Genomic DNA, 19,538 nt, shown 5'->3' on the forward strand with positions numbered 1-19,538 from the left:
GCTTTTACTATGTTTTAATTAGGTTGTTTCTTATTGAGTTGAGGATTCTGTATAAAAAAAATAATTAATTAAAAATGAGCAGTTTTAGACACTTAAAAAAGTATACCCATCACCTACCCTCAGAACTAAAACATTACTAACATAGTTGAATCTCTCTGTATTACATTCTTCTGTCTTCTACTCACTCCTCCCAAGCAATAATGGGGGTAGTAATTTCTTTTCTTTATACTTTTACTGTATATGTATTATATCCATAAGCATGCTTTGAAATTTCTTAAACCTTTTTTCATATGGTATCATACACTGTATTCTTCAATTTGCTTCAATTTTTGCTAAATGTGTTTGGAGACTTAAGTATCCATGATGATTGATCATTCGTTTAGGGTTATAGATCATTCGTTTACAAATATTCTGAATACCAACCCTTCATCAGATGAGTTTTGCAAATATTTTCTACCAGTCTATAACTTGTATTTTCATTTTCTTAACTGTCTTTTGAAGAGCAAAAGTTTTACATTTTAATGAAGTCTAAGTTATCTTTCATGCTTTTGCTGAGTTATTTAAGAAATATGTGCTGCCCTGGCCGGTTTAGCTCAGCAGTTGGAGCATCGGCCCGCAGACCAAAGAGTGCGGGTTCGATTCTGGTCAAGGACACATACCTGGGTTGCGCCTTAGTCCCCAGCCCTGGTCGGGGTCCTGTGGGAGGTAACCAGTCGATGTGTCTCTCTCACATAAATGTGTGTGTTTCTCTCTCCTCCCCTCCCACTCTATCTGAAGATAAATGGGAAAATATTCTCAGGTGGGAATTAAAAAAAAAGAAAGAAAGAAATATTTGCCTAACCCAAGGTCACAGGATTTTCTCCTATGTTTTTGTCTAGAAGTTTTACGGTTTTCAAATTGAGGCCTAAGATACATTTGGAGTTAAATTTTGTATATGTTGTGAAGTATGGGTCTAGGTTCCTGTTTTTGCATACAAACATCTAACTGTTCCTATAACATTTGTTACAAAAGCTATCCTTATTCCACTGAATTGACTTTGCACCTCTGATGAAAACCAAATGACTTTATTACATGCTGATATATTTCTGGACTCTCCTGTTCCACTGACCACTAACAAAAAGTCTATCTATTTTGCCAGTATTACACACTCTCGATTACAGTATTTGTATAAAGTCTTGAAATGAGGTCATGTGAATCCTCCTAATTGGGTCTTTTGCAAAATTATTTTGGTTATTCTAATTACTTTGCTTTTCCATATAAATTTTAGAATCAGTTGTTGATTTATGCAATAATCCTGGTGGAATCTTTGTGGTTTTTTTGGTACGTGCGCTTAGCAGGAACCTGGGACTCTCTGGTCCACAGTCTGATGCTCCAACCACTGAGCTAAACCGGCCAGGGCCTGATGGACTCTTGATTGCATTTGCATTCACTATATAGATCCATTTGAGGATGTACAACCTTTTCTGAAAGGCTCTGAATTTAACATTTTAGCAACCTGCGTAGCTCTGGATCAGCTGTCAACCCAAGAGTTCCTAAAGAATCACTCTCAAGAACCTCACAGAGGTATTTTTCATAAGACAAATGAAAATCTAGAATGTATGCCACAAAATTATAAAATGCAAGATTTTTCCCTGGCTGGTTTGGCTCAGCGGTTAGAGCATCAGCCTGCGGTCCAGCAAGACCTGGGTTCACTTCCCACTAAGGGCGCATACCTCAGTTGCAGTTTGTCCCTGGCCCTGGTTGATGGTGCGGGTGGCAGCCACTCGATGTATCCCTTCCACATCGATGTTTCTCTCTCTCTCTCTCTCTTTCTGTCCCTCTCTCTCCCTCCCACTCTACCTGAACAAAAAAATGGAAAAATGTCCTCGGATGAGGATAAAAAATATAATGCAAGATTTTCACCTTGGCCGGTTTGGCTCAATGGTTGGAGCATCGGCATGCGGACCAAAGAGTCCCGGGTTTGGTTCCCACTAGGGGCATGTACCAAAAAAAATAAAATAAAATGTAGATTTTACTTTGGAAGAAACTACACTGTTCAACTTTCTGGCTCCCACCTATTCAAGGCAGAAATCTTTCACATAAACTCATTGAAAAAAATCATTCATTCCACTATCTCAGATAACAGGGAAACAACCTAAAAGAACAAGGCAGACCAAAAAGAGAATATCAAGTAACAGGAAGACGCAGGAAATGAAGAAATAAAATAGAACAAGCTTAGCCCGGCTGGTGTGGCTCAGTGGTTGAGTGTTGACCCATACACCAAGAGGTGGCTGGTTCAATTCCCAGTCAGGGCACATGCCCAGGTTGTGGGCCAGATCCCCAGAAGGGAGCATGCAGGAGGCGGCCAATCGATATTCTTGCTCATAGATGTTTCCATCTCTCTCTCCTACCCCCCCTTCCTCTCTCTCTAAAATCAATGAAGAAGAAGGAAAAAAAATAGAACAAGCTTATTAAATACCCACTATGTGCACACACCATTCTAGGGCTTCATATATTGTGTTTTATTTATCCAGAGAGATGCCCGTGGGAGGCAATATGCTCTATCCCATATTTAGGCCAAAATAAATAAATTCCCTTTTATCCTCACACAGTAAGCTTATGAAATTTAGTCTTTCTAGCTCAAGAAAAAAAATGCGTATTTTTAAAAATCTGCCTCATTTAAAAATACAGATTGCAAAAAATGAAATAAAATGCAGATTACAGAAAAATGCAAATTATAAAATATCCAGTGTTGGCAAAAGTATAGGAAATCAGGTAATCTCATAAACCATAGAAGGAATATATATTAGAATCTTTTTATGAGACATTTGGCAGTCCATCAAATTTTGAAAAGGCTGTTTAACTCAACAATCCATTTTAGCTATTTATTTCACAAAAAGACATAAACGTACACAAAAATGAATGTAAACAGGATGTTTATTATTGCATTGTTTGAAAAGTAACAAATGGCCATGAATAGATTCATTAAACTGTGAAATATTATGCAACTGATAAAGAACTGAGTGAGGTAGCTCTTCATGTATTGATAATGGGAAGATGGTAGGACATATTAAGAAAAATAGGCCCTGGCCAGTTTGGCTCAGTGTTTAGAGCATCAACCCATGGACCAATGAGTGGTGGGTTCAATTCTGGTCAGGGACACATACCTTGGTTGTGGTTCATCCCCAGCCCTGGTCAGGGTCGTGTGGGAGGCAGCTGGGCAGTGTGTTTCTCTCACATCAATATCTCTCTCTCTCTCCCTCCCCCTCCCACTCTATCTGAAGATAAATAGAAAAATATCCTCGAGTGAAGATTTAAAAAAAAGAAAGAGAAAAATATAACCTTGGCTGGTGTGGCTCAGTTGATTAAGCACTGTCCCATGCACCAAAAGATCATTGGTTCAATACCCTGTCAGGGCACATGCCCTGGTTGTAGGCTCAATCCCAGAAGGGGGTGTGCAGGAGGCAGCCAATTGATGTTTCTCTTTCACATGGATGTTTCTCTCTCACCCTTTCCCTTCCTCTCTCTCTAAAATCAATTTTAAAAAGCAAAAGAAAAGAGTGCTCGCTTTGGCAGCACATATACTAAAACTGGAACGATACAGAGAAGATTAGCATGACCCCTGAGCAAAAATGACATGCAAATCTGTGAAGTGTTCTATTATTTTTTTTAAAAAAAGAAAACAAAAAGGAGAAACATCTGTAACAAAAATTAATTAATTAAAAAAGAAAACATAAAAGCATATTATGCATAATAGCATTATTTAAAAAACACACACAAAACATTCAGAAAAAAATATGAAAGTATATATACTGAATGCCACTGCTGAATGCTAAGAAATGGAGTGTGTGGAACCAGAGACAGGGATAAAAAGAAAGATTTGCACAAACATAGAGTCCTCTTTTAATTAAGAACATTAAAGAATTTAAGAGTGGATAAAGTTAGCCAACTGAAGCACACAGGTCAGCTTCAACATACTATCACAAGTACTTAAAAACAGCAGACAAGACGGCTTAAAAGCATCATGTAATAAAGATCTAGAAATCAAGGAAAATGAAAGCAAATAGGACTACCCTAAAGATGAAACCACACACAGCCCAAAGACACAGGAGAGCAGGACTCCAAGGTACTCTAAGCTTAGAGACAGCAGGGGTGGTGGGCCTGTTATAAGCTGCCAGGCCAGTTTCCACCTCCCCCAAGCTTCCCTTCCCTCACTCCACAAAGTCAGCCTTGTGCCAACCTCCAGATGGGGGCAGAGACTGAATGTTTTGGCACAAGAGGAAGACAACTCACTGGGTGACTGATGACAGCCAGGAGTGGGGAGCCATACCACCTGGCAGCACTGTCACATCCATGCCAGAGGTAGGCAGTAGTTATACATCATAGGGAACCTGAATAAGATAGTATTGCCAAGTAACTGAGGAAAACTACTACCAAAGGAGAAAGGCATCACATTCAAAGAGCACATATATCACCCAGGGAAACAACATTGAAGAAATATGTAATTTTCTATCAGAAGAATAAAAAAATAAATAACAAATCCATGAAACAAGAGCAACCCCTAACCAAAGTGACTTATCTACTAATGAATGAGTAACAAATCCTTTTCCAGGTTAGTTTCCAATTCTTTGCTTTCATCACAATTGAAGGAGGTCATAATGGATAGGACCTTAAAATAATTTTTAATATTAATGAATTATGGAATTCTTAGCATACAATGCAGAGAACTGAGGACACTGCCATATGAAGCTTCCGTTCCCACATACTTAGCTATGTGAATAAGGCTTCTTCGCTATTATGTCTATAAAAACAGAAATAAAAATTGCTAAATCCTGCTTCATTCTAGCAAAAAATAAGTTATCCACAGATTCATAATCTAATTGAGAAAAAGAATAAACTCCATCATCTCATTAAGAAAAACATTTCCAATTAAATTTAATCTCTTGGTTAGTAATAACTTATCAAAAAATTATAGTATAGGTAATCAACCGTGTACTACTTGTAACTGTGATGGTCAATTTCTTTGAAGCAAGTTAATACTTAAGAGCCTGATCATTTCAGAAACTTTTTTTTTTATTTTTTGTGGTACGTGCTCCTAGCGGAAACCAAACCCGGGACTCTCTGGTTGGCAGGCCGACACTCAACCACTGAGCCAAACTGGCCAGGGCAATTTCAGAAACTTTTAAAATTAAAATTTAAGTTTACATATTTAGTTACAGAAACATGATTATTTAAAAAACTTTCAAGCATAAAAATATATTGCATTAGGATAAGTCTGAAAGAGGCATAGAATGGAAATAAGAATTCAAGGAATCAAAAGGATTTATACTTCCAATGATAAAGCACAGCTTGCTTATGTATTTTGAAACAAATGATGAGCCCTGGCCAGTCTGGCTCAGTGGTTACAGCATCGATTCCAGTCAAGGGCACGTACCTTGGTTGCAGTTTGTCCCCAGCCCTGGTTGGGTTGTTTGGGAGTCGATGTCTCTCTCACATCGATGTTTTTCTCTCTTCCTCTCTCTTCCTCCCTCCCACTCTGATGATAAATAGAAAAATATCCTCAGGTGAGGATTAAAAAATAAAATAAATGATGATCGAAATAAAAATGTGATATATTTGGATAAATTTAAAAGAGTGATGTAACTATTATTTTTATGTGGCAAAAGTAAAATGCTGTGAAAGATTACATGCTTTACAATTATTTAAACCTTTGCTAAAAAGATTTAGATGTCAACATAATGTACAAATGGCACATGCCCAGCCAGTGTGGCTCAGTGGTTGAGCATCAACCCATGCACCAAGAAGTCGCTAGTTCGATTCCCAGTCAAGGCACATGCCTTGGTTGTGGGCCCGATTCTCAGTGGGAGGCATGCAGAAGGCAGCCTATCAATGTTCTCGCTCATCGATGTTTCCATCTCTCTCTCACTCTCCCTTTCTCTCTCTCTAAAATGATCAATAAAGAAAAAATATTTTAAAAGGGTACAAAATTTTTCAGAATTCTCATATGGGTGATTAAGTTTCAAGACTGCTACTTCAGATCAATGGAGAAGTTACAAAGAATGAATTATATGTACTGACAGAGAAATTTCCAAGATGTAAAGTAAAAAAGAGCAAGTTATAAAAAAATAACGTATGGTTTGATCCCATTTGTAAAGAACTAAGGCCGATAATTTTCTGACTGTATGTATATAAATACAAAGAACATAAAAGATCTACTTCCTCTTGAGAAATAAATAGGATTCAGTGGGAGTCAAGGGAGATTTTCACTTATCTGAATTTTATTTTAAACAAAATTTTTATTTTAGAATATCGTTAAATTTATGGAAAAATTGCTATGCTGGTATAGATATTCCCATAGACTCATACCCAGTCTTCTCTATTAAGAAAAAAGTGGCTAAGCCTGGCCAGTGTGGCTCAGTGGTTGAGAACAGACCCATTCACCAAGAAAAAAGTGGCTGGGTTATGTTTCCAAAACAAAAGTAGATTGACACATGCTATAAATTAATCATTCCCAACCACTACCTGACCCAAACATTTCTTGTGAACTCATTCTTCCACACTCTACAAAACCATCGGGTGCTCCTCAAACTTCCAGCCCCTTCCACCCACTTCTCAGCATATGACTTCACCTATTTCAAAGAAAAGATGACCCTGTCAGAAGAGACTTCCTTCTTTCCTTTCTGCTCCCACACACACAGACTTAAAGCATCTGCACTAAGACTCATCTTTTACCCAGTGCTTTGGGTCCTCCCTTCCAAAGACAAGATTCTGTTCTCCCTCTAGTTTTGAAATCAGATCTTATCTTACTCCTCTCAAGTCTCACAATTCTTTATTTGATCCTTGCTTTTGGCACTTGATTATCTTTCCTAATGAACTGTAAACTCCTTAAGGTCTCTGAGTCTTGGGTTCCTTTTTTTCCTCTGTAGTGATACAGTGTTCTCAATAAACATTTGCTTAAAGAATGAATGAGCCCTGGCTGGTTTGGCTCAGCGGTTAGAGCGTCGGCCTGCGGTCCGGAGAGATCCGGGTTCGGTTCCCGCTAAGGGCATGTACCTCGGTTGCAGTTTGTCCCCGGCCCTGGTTGGGTCGTGCGGGTGGCAGCCACTCGATGTGTCGCTTTCACGTCGATGTTTCTCTCTCTCTCTCTCTTCCTCCCACTCTATCTGAACAAAATATCGAAAAAAATGTCCTCGGGTGAGGATTAAAAAAAAAAAGAATGAATGAGCCCTGGCAGCAGTTAGAGCGATGGCCCATGGACCAGAGAGTCCCAGGTTCGGTTCCCGCTAAGGGCGTGTACCTCAGTTGCGGCTCCTCCCCTGCCCCAGTTGGGGTCATGTGGGTGGCAACCAGTCAATGTGTCTCTTTCACATTGATGTTTTTCTCTCTCTCTTTTCTTCCTTTTCTCTCTCCTGCTCTATCCGAAGATAAATGCAAAAAAAAAAGTCCTCAGGTGTGGATTAAAAAAAAAAAATGAATGAATGACTCGTTGGAATAAAATGTGATTGCCAGTGTGTATATGGAGTGGCAGAGTAGGACATAAGGAGGGAGAGTGCAAGGCAAGGAATGCCTAAGTTAGCCTAAAATTTCTAAAAAAGAAACAAAGTATCAGAGCTTAAACTTTTAAAATACTTTTTCAATTTTCTTCACAGTTCAATTTGTTTTTAATAATCAGGTAAACAAAGCTATTAACAAGATACCAAATCAGATCTCAAACAAGATCAACATCAAGAGACCAGGAATTGTATACTATTTTTTTGTCTTCAGTACTAGAGAGAGATTCAACCTGCTGTGGTTTTCCTGAGCCATGCTAACATAAAGATGTCTGCACCATTTCCAGAGTCAGAAATTTGACTGTAAGAAACAAATGGTTGCCCTGGCCGGTTTGGCTCAGCAATTAGAGCGTCAGCCTGCAGTCCAGAAAGTCCCGGGTTCGGTTCCCGCTAGGGGCACGTATCTCGGTTGCAGTTTGTCCCGGCTCTGGTTGGTCGTGCGGGTGGCAGCCACTCGATGTGTCCCTTTCACGTCGATGTTTCTCTCTCTCTCTCTCTCTCTCTCTCCCTCTCTCTCCCTCCCACTCTGTCTGAACAAAAAATGGAAAAATGTCCTCGGGTGAGGATTTAAAAAAAAAGAAGAAAAAAATGGTCTCCCAACCCAGTTGGAATCTTTGTCTAAGTAAAACAGAAGTTTTTATGTGAGGGAAAAGGGTTATAAGGAGACAAAGAAGATAGCTAGGTTAGGACAATAGTAGTTTTCTTTGGTAGCTTTACCCTGTGCAACTTAGAATCTCTCAGCTATAGAAAGAATCTGACCAATTAACCTCTTTTTAAGAAAGAGAAACATGAATGTGAGAGAGAAATAATAACAACTATTATTATCCTCACTGTTATTAACTACAGATTGGTTAATCTACAGACCAACTACAGATTAACTACAGAATCGATCACTAAATTATAAAGTAACATTGTGAAAACACTGAAATTTACTTTTGCCTTATATAAAAATCTAGCTTAAATGACATTACTAGACTCAACCATAATTGTGAGACTAAGATACAAGCAACTTACCAGAATAAAATGAAAAAAGAGGAAAACAGAGTTTAAAAGAAAATAGAAAATATAAAAGAGACTGAGATTCTACCATATACACATTTAACAATCGAAAACTCTACGCTCAGGAGAGAATAAAAACAACTCTACGATATAAAGGCATTAGGTTTTAGATGAGGAAAAACACTTGCACCACTTCTCTGCTGATGAAAATTACTGAATTGTTGAACTCTAATCCCTGTAATACTGTGCATTACTGGCAAAGTCCTAATTCAAAAGATGCTATACTGCGTTCTTCCCCTGATTTCCCCAGAGGGACTCCCATTTCATGAAATCAAAATTCTCTCAGCTAAACACATATAGCTCTGAAAACAACACATGTTTTTAAAAGGTAAAAAAAAAAAAAAAAAAAAAAAAACTAATCACATGCTCTGAAATAGAAGGATACTCAAATTTACTTTGTCTTTTAAAATCTCTTTTCCATAAGAGATTTTGGAGTGCCATGGCTGGCAAATCCGTTTGGCGCAGAAGAGAAGTAGTAACACGCCGAGAGGGCAAGTGTGTTGTGAGGAAGAGAGCCATAGTGGCTTTGGGCAGAATGGGGAAGATTCAGTATGGTTTTACTGCAAGGGCACCACCTTCTTGTGCAAATCAGGCCTGTGCCGACATTGCCCTCTGGTGGCCAATTAAAAGTTGGTTGTGCCCTGGCCAGTTTGGCTCAGTGGTTAGAATGTTAGCCTGCGGACCAATAAGTCACCGGTTCAATTCTGGTCAAGGGCACGTACCTCGTAACCCGGTTGTGATTCATCCCTGGCCCTGGTTGGGGTCGTGCGGGAGGCAGCCACTCGATGTGTACCTTTCTTTTTCTTTCTCTCTCTCTCTCTCCCCCTCCCTCCCACTCTATCTGAACAAAAATGGAAACGTGTCCTCGGGTAAGAATTAAAAAAAGCCCTGGCCGGTTTGGCTTAGCGGTTAGAGCGTTAGCCTGCGGTCCGGAGAGACCCGGGTTTGGTTCCCGCTAAGGGCATGTAACTTGGTTGCAGTTTGTCCCTGGCCCTGGTTGGGTCGTGCAGGTGGCAACCACTCGATGTGTCCCTTTCACATCGATGTTTCTCTCTCTCTCTCCCTCCCACTCTATCTGAACAAAAAATGGAAAAATGTCCTCGGGTGAGGATTAAAAAAAAAAACAAAAAACACACACACAAAAAGTTGGTTGTGATGCTCTGCAATAGAAGGCTGAAGAAGAAATTCTGCAGTCTCTAGTTGTCATCCTTTCTAGGACTGATTTGAACCCTTTCTCCTGGATCAAGATTCTCAATCTTGGACATGCATCCAAGTCACCAGCAATGGTTTGTAAAAACACAGATTGCTGAGCCCCACTCCCAGAGTTTCTGATTCCCCATGGGCCTAAGAATTCCAATGTAAACAAGCTCCCAAGTGAGACCGATACTTCTGGTCCAAGGACCACACTTTGAAAACCACTGTCTTAGATTAAAACATTCTATAGAAACATTTTATTAACCTCAACATTTTCCTGGAAATGTTGGGGAGAAAGTATTCTCTCAGTCTCACAATTAGAATTATCTAAGCACCCAGAGTACAAAAAAAATTAAGTGACTTGTCCACAAACTTGCCAACTACTTATATCTAAAGTCAACAATGTGTTAGATGTTCATTCAAACATCTATGATGTTGTTTTGAACGAACAGTCACAGAAGTGTCATTGCTTTGCTATTCACATCTAAGACAGAGCTTATGTCTTTTGTCTCCCTAGCCTAGAAATAGAGGCATATAGAGCTGATAATGAACTTATCGGGAAGATAACATTTACAAAGAAAAAAAATCAAGCACTTGTACATACGTTCTGAAAAAATATTTTAAGAATTGTTTCCCAAGGTGACAGACATTTTAGAACAGTGGTTCTCAAGCTGGGGGTCAAACGACCCTTTTACAGGGGTTGCCTAAGACCATCAGAAAACACATATTTCCAATGGCAATTCATAACAGTAGCAAAATTAGTTATGAAGTAGCAATGAAGATAATTTTATGGTTGGGGGTCACCACAACATGAGGAATTGTATTAAAGGGTCACGGCATTAGGAAGGTTGAGAACCACTGTTTTAGAAGTAGTTTGATACCAGTTTTATTTCCATGTATTTGGCTATTTAGATGTTTTATGGAGGCAATGCTAAGATAACATACTTGTAGAAGCAAAACTAAATGGGGGCTAAAATGGGAAAGTGTATAGTATATCCTCAGAAAAGGTCTAAAAACAATGGCAACTCCAATAGGAAGTAACAAGCATCCCTAGGACCTGCACTATAAACTGTGAAATGTAAATACTGCCCACTAAATATATATATAGGGCTTCCTGGAAAAAAATCAATGTTTCTGTGTTTGGGATAGAAATTGTACTTGGGGTAAAAAAAAAAAAAGGTAACTTTTTCTACTTTGTGTGGTGTCATAAAGGCAGCCCTACTTTTCTTACCTCTCATTTTAAATTTGGGGGCAATTAGGGTGGGCATATGAAAATGAAAAATAAAAATTCATTTTCCAGTGAGTTCTGTTATGTGTAACCCCTTTAACTGCCCTTTCCATATCTAGATGCAGGAAACTGGTTGATAAACTTCCACTGCTTGGCCTAAGTGAGCTTGCAATAAAGTCATATCAAAGAGAACCAGTGATAAGTTACTAAATCTCGTCCAAGAACAAAATCAAAATTAAACTTTGTATAATAAAACATAAAAATAATGTTCTCCAGCTCTGGCCCGAGGACCAATGAATCTTGGGTTTGATTCTGGTCAAGGGCACGTAGCTCAGTTGTGGTTTGTCCCCGGCCCTGGTCAGGGTCGTGCGGGAGGCAACCAATCAACGTGTCCTTCTCACGTAGATGTTTCTCTTTCCCCCTTTCTCTCCCTCCCTCCCACTCTATCTGAAGATAAGTAGAAGAAATCCTTGGGTGAGGATTAAGAAATAATAATAATAAAGTTCTCCAGGAAATACACAAACACAAAATCTATTGTTTTGGCAAAAATCTATTAAAATCAGACTCATAACAGAGAAGTTCCCATTTATAGAGAAATCACTCACTGCACCAATTCCTACAAGACCAAATAAGGAAGCTATCTTCCTGTCATCTTCAAAGTCTCCAAACAGCCACTTCTTTATCCCATTTATCCTTAACCAAGCATTCTATAAACAAAGTGGTAGGAAAATATATATATGTAGCAACTTGTAATTTAGCTATATTGTAATGATAAATTTTATATTATTCTTTTTGAACAGGTTAATAAATGTATGTGTACAAAATCCATTGGTCCAAAGAGATATACAGTAAAAATAAGTCTTCCTCCCACCCTTGTACTACAGCTAGTCAGTGCTTCTTGGAGTAACCACTGTTTATTTCTAGAGAAGCCTTTCTGAGTTAATAAATTCTTATTTATAGGTTACTTGCATATTTAAAAATGTAAAAGGAAGATTTTAATAATTTTTACAAGCAAAATAGCTTCTAAAAAACTCTCCTCTTCTTGGGTCAAGTTAGTGGTACATAGATCAAGTCACCCAAGATGAAGCACAAGAAAATCCATTGCTACTACCATCTTTTTTTTTTTTTTTTAATCCTCACCCGAGGATATTTTTCCATTTTTTGTTCAGGTAGAGTGGGAGGGAAAGAAAGGAACAGAGAGAGAGAGAGAGAAACATCGATGTGAAAGGAACACATCAAGTGGCTGCCACCTGCACAACCGACCAGGGCTGGGGACAAACTGCAACCGAAGTACGCGCCCTTAGCGGGATCCGAACCTGGGTCTCTCTGGACCGCAGGCCGACACTCTAACCGCTGAGCCAAACCGGCCAGGGCGCTACTACCATCTTATCCTCACCCAACTAAGTGTAGTCCCAGGTGGTAGAAGCAACACACAGCTAACAGAAACTAGAAAATGAAAGGCAGCAAGCTTAGTAATGACTAAAGTTATTAAAATGTTCACCCCTTACCATTTCCTTTCTTCCCACTAAGTTTTCCTATTTTTATGTTAGTCAAAGGACCATTATGGATTAAAGGAGAACAGACATTCTCATTTTCCATTAAAAAATCCAATTTTTTTTTTCTTGGAGCAATATTTACATGGATATACTTTGACTTTTTTTTTTTAAGTTCTTTAATTTTTAAATTTTTTTCTTTATTGATATTTGAGAGAGAGAAGAAGAAAGAGGAAGGGAGAGGGAGAGAGAGAGAGAAACATCCATTAGAGAGAACATTGATAGGCTGCCTCCTGCATGCCCCACCCCCATGGGGATTTGGCCCACAACCTGGACATGTGCCCTGATGGGGAACTGAACCGGCGACTTCTTGGTGCATAGGTCAGGGCTCAACCAGTGAGCCACACTAGCCGGGCTATACTTTGACTTTAAACTCTCAATAATTTTTCTGATAAATTGTGTTACCCTCCCACCCCCCAAATAAAGCATATATAAAGGCAGCAGGAGTTCTTCCACTTACGCTCTAGAAAGCCAGAAGAAATGTCACTCCCACCCTCTCAACAACAAAAAAAACAGCCAGATCAACTACAAATTCATAATGTGAACTCACCAAAGAGCTGAGGTTTTAGGGCCACCAAGTAGTATGAAATTCAAAGAAAGATAGTCCCCTCAAGGAGGTACAGTAGGTAAGCCCTGTGTCTGAGCATGTAAGAAAGAGATGCCTAGTGCCACAGAAGCAGGTTAAAAAAAATTGAAGCTAAAGGCTAAGTGAAGGTTAACATGAGAGAACAGGGCCCCAGATCCACAAAGGGAGTTCACACCCCTCTGTCTACCAAATAGATACTCTCAAGAAAGACTGGAGGCAGGGTGTGAGACCAGAAAGAGTTCCCCTCAGTGGTGCAGACCTGGAAAAAGCTGTAGCTAAAGGAAAGGCATGAAGCCCTGTTCCCTGGGATCCTTCTCTCCTATGAAAACTAAAGCTTTCAACTGCTGGGGGAGAAATCTCAAACCATGTCAGCCCCAGAGCCCGGGTGAAGATCCATTGCAGCTGGGAAGGAGTATTAAGAAAAGACTTTCTGCCCTGGCCGGTTTGGCTCAGCGGTTAGAGCGTCTGCCTGCGGTCCCGAGAGACCCGGGTTCAGTTCCCGCTAAGGGCATGTACCTCGGTTGCAGTTTGTCCCCGGCTCTGGTCAGTCGTGCGGGTGGCAGCCACTCGATGTGTCCCTTCACGTCGATGTTTCTCTCTCTCTCTGTTCCTCTCTCCCCCTCCTACTCTACCTGAACAAAAAATGGAAAAATGTCCTTGGGTGAGGATAAAAAAAAAAAAAAAAAAAGAAAAGAAAAGAAAAGACTTTCTAACCCTAAGAGAGGAGCAAGAAAAAGTCCTACCCTGGAATTCTACACTAATCATTAGAAGACCCTATCACTGTAAGAGGGATAATATTACTGAGAAAGATTCAAATCATGAGATGCATGCACACAAAACTGAGCTTAAACCCGGACTATAATTTAAAAACAACTGCCGTCCGGCCAGTGTGGCTCAGTGGTTGAGCATTGGCCCATGCACCAAGAGGTCACCGGTTTGAATGCCGGTCAGGACACATTCCCAGGTTGTGGGCCCGATCCCCATTGCAGGTAGTGCAGGAGGCGGCCAATCGATGTTTTCGCTTATTGATGTTTCTATCTCTCTCCCTCTCCCTTCCTCTCTCTTTAAAATCAATAAAGAAAAAATAATAATAATAATTGATAAACTCTATCCAGACTCATCAAAAAAAAAAGAGGACACAAATTACCAATGCAATGAATGAAAAAAGGGTACCTAACAACGGATCCTACAGACATTAAAAGATAATTATAATTTTATCTCCATTATTTTGACAATTTAAAGGAAATGGACCAGTTCCTTGAAAGATATAAACTACGAAAGCTCACTTGAGAATTAATGAATAACCTGAATAGTTCTATAACTTTAAAGAAATTTAATTCCTAGTTGAAAACCTGACAAAGAAATCTCCAGGCCCACATGGCTTCACTGAGGAAGTCTATCAAAAATTAAAGAAAAAAAACATCAATTCTAAAAAACTATTCCAGAAAATTTTCCAAATCATTTTATGATGCCAGCATCACCTCAATTCTAAAACTGGACAAAAGTATCACAAGAAAACAACAGACCAATATTCTACATGAACAAAAATGCAAAAATCCTCAAATATTAGCAAACCTGATCCAGTACTATATAAAAGCAGCAGATCTCTTTTAAAGAGTTTAATCAGCCCTGGCCGGTTTGGCTCAGCGGTTAGAGCATCCGCCTGCGGTCCGGAGAGACCCGGGTTCGGTTCCCGCTAAGGGCATGTACCTCGGTTGCAGTTTGTCCCCGGCCCTGGTTGGTCGTGCGGGTGGCAGCCACTCGATGTGTCCCTTTCACATCGATGTTTCCCTCTCTCTCTCTCTTCCTCTCTCTCCCTCCCACTCTATCTGTGCAAAAAGTGGGAAAATGTCCTCGGGTGAGGATTAAAAAAAAAAAAAAAAAAAAAAAAAAATAAAGAGTTTAATCATGTTTTAATCCTGACCTGGGATTACTCCAAAAGTCAAGTGGCATCTGATTCCATTCTAAATTAAGTCTTGATGTAAACACAAAATTTTATATCTATAACTTTTCAAAGCTACTTTCAAAGAAAATGCACAGCAGTTTAATTTAGGAAATTAAGAGGAAGATTACACAGAACTTGACATACTACAGAAGAAATTTAAGGGTTAAAAGTAACCTACAGAGTCATAAACACTCAACTAAATGGTATGAACCTACCTCCTTGGTTTCAAATAAAAGAAATCTAGATAAAGTTACCAGCCTATACTTCAAAACTGAAGGTTTTGAAAGGTTTTGAAACTTCAGTTTCCTCAAGGTTTCCAAGATTGTGACCCAAGCCCTAATCTACTTTCTTCACCTTTATATCCAGTTTGATTTAATTACTTACCTTCAACTTGGCTACTATCTGCACATGGCTTCTTCTTTGACTCCGAATTCCCGGTTTTCTCATCAACATCCAGGAGAGGAATGTAGTCTGTTTTTCCAACAGTTTCTCCCACAACATCATCATAGGCCTCTGCCTCCAGTGTGGCAATAAAGTCCCGTTTAATCTCTCCCTCAATTTCCGGAGATGGTTCTGTTAATGCATCTGCAAGACTGAGGTCAGCCATTCTGCACCACTGCAACTGCCTGGTTAAGGGGGTAAAATGTTTCATATGATGAGCACTGCAAAGGGGAAAACATTCCTAAAAATTCTTGTTAGTTTTTTAAACAACAACAAAAAATTAATATCCAAACATTTAGATCTAGAAGAAACACCCTTCATTTCACAGATTAGAACCGTAAAGCTCAGTAATAGACAGTCTTACCCAAAGTAAACACTTTCTTCTCACATCTCTGGGAAGTAAACAGAGCAAGTGCCATTCTGTCCTTTTCATTAGAAAGAAGCATGAAGCATATTTTAAAACTCAATTTGTCCTAGGTTACAGCCAGTAAGATTCAAATCAGGTCTTTTGATTTCAAGTCTTATAACCCTTTCAAATATTCCATATTATCTTCATTTCCAAATTATGACCCAGAATAAATCTTTTTTTTTTAATCCTCACCTGAGAATATTCTTCTACTTATGTTCAGATAGAATGGGAGGGGGGAGATAGAAACATCGACATGAGAGAGACACATAGACTGGATGCCTCCCACACGACCCCAACCAGGCCCAGGGATGAACCGCAATCAAGGTACATGCCCTTGACCAGAATCGAACCCATGACTCACTGGGTCCATGGGCCGATGCTCTAACTACTGAGCCAAACAGACCAGGGCCCAGAATAATTCTTAAAAGAATAAACAGAGAGGTCAGATTAGATTAGATTTCCATTTTTATTATTATGATTTCATTTTATTTTTTGTTAATCCCCACCCAAGGATATTTTTCCATTGATTTTTAGATAGAGTGGAAGGGAGGGAGAGCGAGAGTGAGAGAGAGAGAGAAACATCGATGTGAAAGAGACACATCAATCAGTTGCCACCCTCACAACGCTGACCAGGGCAGGGATCGAATCTGTGCCCTTGACTGGGAATCAAACCTGAAGCCCTTCAGTCCAGGGCTATCCCTCTAACCTCTGAGCCAAACCGCCAGGGATGTCACTGTTGTTTTATTTGAAATTTTGTGACATCAGTAAGACATTTAAGCTAAGAAAATTCAAGACTATCAAGACATATGAGAAAACCCTCTTTATACTCTCTCATTAAAAACTTACACATTTAGCCCTGGCCAGTTTGGCTCAGCGGTTAGAGTGTCAGCCTGCGGTCCGGAGAGACCCGGGTTCGGTTCCCGCTAAGGGCATGTACTTCGGTTGCAGTTTGTCCCCGGCCCTGGTTGGTCGTGCGGGTGGCAGCCACTCGATGTGTCCCTTCACGTCGATGTTTCTCACTCTCTCTCCCTTCCTCTCTCTCTCTCCCACTCTATCTGTAAAAAAAATGGAAAAATATCCTTGGCTGAGGATAAAAAAAAACAAAACTTACACATTTAAAAAAGAGATATAAAAATAAGCTAACACTGGAAATAAAATTATAAAAAATATTCAATTAATCCAAAAGCAGAAAGAAAAAGAAAGCTAGCCCAGTCAGTGTGGCTCAGTGGTTGAGTGTCGACCCACACACCAAGAGGTTGCCGGTTCGATTCCCGGTCAGAGCACATGCCCAGGTTGTGGACAAAATCCCCAGTGAGGGCATGCAGGAAGCAGCCAATCGATGTTCTCTCTCATCAATGTTTCTTTCTCTCTCTCCCTCTCCCATCTTCTCTCTCTCAAATCAATAAAGGAAAAAATATATATCTTAAAAAAAAAATGTAATTACTTTTCCCTTTCCTACCTATGATAGCTATTATTATCAGTTAGCCTATGAAAACTTTTATAAACTAAAAACAATAAAAGATTATAGACATCATAAAGAGGATTTGAAAGGACATCTTCACTATTCTTAACTTAGAATAAGAGCCCAACAGATTTATTTTGCCGAGAATATATAATTATGGCACTTATGTCATGTAATCTACTCAAACTTTTCCTAATTTAGGATATGGGAAAATACAGAAAATCCAGCAATATCTTTTAAACCTCATTTATCTGAGTGCAGATTCTCAAAGGGTAACCTTTATCCACTGTAATCTTTCCCTATCACCACCCCCAATCTCCACCACCTCCCAAACCACTTCCTGAACTGACATGCAGTTGATGGAATATGAATAGCAGCTTAAATTCAGCCTAAGAAGGTAAACTGATAGAAATTTAGATGGGAAATGGGGAGGTCACTTGGCTCTGTGTACATCTAGACCACAAGCCAGCATCTACAACTCAACAGTTTAGCTATTCTTTTCTTGTCACCAAATATAAATAGAACTATGACTTACACGCAAAATATCTCCTTAGGGAAAATGACCCTGTAAAAGCAATGCTAGTGTTGTATTGGAAGTGAAAGTACTGGCCCTTAGTCCGAAGGCCCAAGTTTTCAATGCATTTAAAGAGATCACCCAGCCCTGGCCAGTTTGGCTCAGCGTTTAGAGCATCGGCCGGAGAGTCCGGGGTTCGGTTCCCACTAAGGGCACGTACCTTGGTTGCAGTTTGTCCCTGGCCCCAGTTGAGGTCGTGTGGGTGGTAACAAGTCAATGTGTCTCTCTAACATCAGTGTTTCTCTCCTCCTCCCCAACCCCCCTCTGGCTCTATCTGAAGATAAATGCAAAAATGTCCTCGGGTAAGGATAAAAAAAAAAGAGAAAAATAAATAAAGAGATCACCCAATCATGTACTTACTCTTTCTAAAACATGTACAGTAAGTGCCCTGGCCAGTTTGGTTCATCGGTTAGAGCATCGGCCCACGGACTGAAGCATCTTGGGTTCAATTTCTGGTCAAGGGCATGTACCTGGGTTGCAAGTTTGATCCCCGGCCCCATGGAGACGGCAACCAATGTGTCTCTCCTACATGGATTTTCTCTCTCTCTCCCCCCACCCCCCACCTGCCTCCCTCCCTTCCACTCTGTCAAAAAATCAATGGGAAAATATCCTCAGGTGAAGATTAACCAAAATAGTAAATAAATAAGTAAATAAATAAATAAATAAAACATGTACAGTAAGTTCCTTAAGTGCTCTCAGATTTGTTAAACTGGTTATGAAAGTGTTCCAGATTGATTTTAATAAATTCATGAATAAATTTCTTCCCACACTTACAGACATATTTAAGATCACTTAGTATTCATTTACGCCTTTAAATGTTTAGTTATATAGTTTATGGACAAAGGAATATGGCATGATACAGTGTTAGTCTCAAATCTGAATATTCAGAAAGATCCAAAAATGAACCCTTATGAATGAGAAGTATCTACTTTTTAAACTATTTATACTATTCGTCTTTTATTCATATAGATAATAAAGAAAGTTAACTTAAAATGGCTTTGTTCATCAGAGGCAAGAAAAGAAAACTGGGTACAGAAGTTTCTGTGCTTCACCGAAACACAAATTTAATCTGATTCTCAATGTGGCTTTGAGTGAGTCACCTTCCGGGGCTGAGTTCCCTAATCTGTAAAATGAGAATGGTTTGTTACATGATTCCTGAGCTTGATTATCCTATACACTACTTATAATTCAGTTTCATCACTTAAGTTAGAAATAAATAAACTTCATATAGATCCTCAATGTGAATATGAACTCAAATGATTAAATCAGTGAAGTATTTTATATACCAAGTACTTTCAATTATAACTGGGTTCGGTTTTATTAAAAGCTTTTTAGTAAAAGGAGAGACTGAAAACAAGCTCATCAGTGCACAGGGCCCTGTTTGAGCAAATCTGACTAGAGTTTAAGAAACTCCACCCAGCGCTGGCTAATATCAAAAGAGACTTGACATTGCTCTGCCAGAAAATTAGCCCCATATTATTTAACCAGGCACCAAGAGAACAGAGTTTTCAACATAGCACTTTAGACATCTGATCTTTCATTCTGACTACATGTCTGA

The 19,538-nt window shown here is 39.4% G+C and overlaps 1 protein-coding gene and 1 non-coding gene across 19 annotated transcripts in view; one reads left to right on the plus strand and one right to left on the minus strand.

The window, feature by feature from the left end:
- The window catches only part of MAP4 (microtubule associated protein 4), a 163,140-nt gene that overhangs the window by 91,698 nt on the left and 51,904 nt on the right, over positions 1-19,538 (minus strand). For 9 of the 18 annotated variants that reach the window (XM_036266850.1, XM_036266849.1, XM_036266851.1 and 6 more), the window contains exon 1: positions 15,479-15,744. In XM_036266850.1, coding sequence (XP_036122743.1) covers positions 15,479-15,701 — 223 coding nt within the window. In that variant the 5' untranslated portion in view covers positions 15,702-15,744. Of the gene's footprint in view, positions 1-15,478; positions 15,745-19,538 lie in introns of those variants that run through there. The other 9 variants (XM_036266860.1, XM_036266864.1, XM_036266861.1 and 6 more) reach the window with 2 other exon arrangements.
- On the plus strand, positions 3,540-3,646 carry LOC118633693. The gene has a single exon (XR_004960237.1). It is a non-coding gene; the product is annotated as a U6 spliceosomal RNA (small nuclear RNA).

The sequence above is a fragment of the Molossus molossus genome, unplaced genomic scaffold (genome assembly GCF_014108415.1).
Source record: "Molossus molossus isolate mMolMol1 unplaced genomic scaffold, mMolMol1.p scaffold_m16_p_18, whole genome shotgun sequence".
NCBI lineage: Eukaryota > Metazoa > Chordata > Mammalia > Chiroptera > Molossidae > Molossus > Molossus molossus.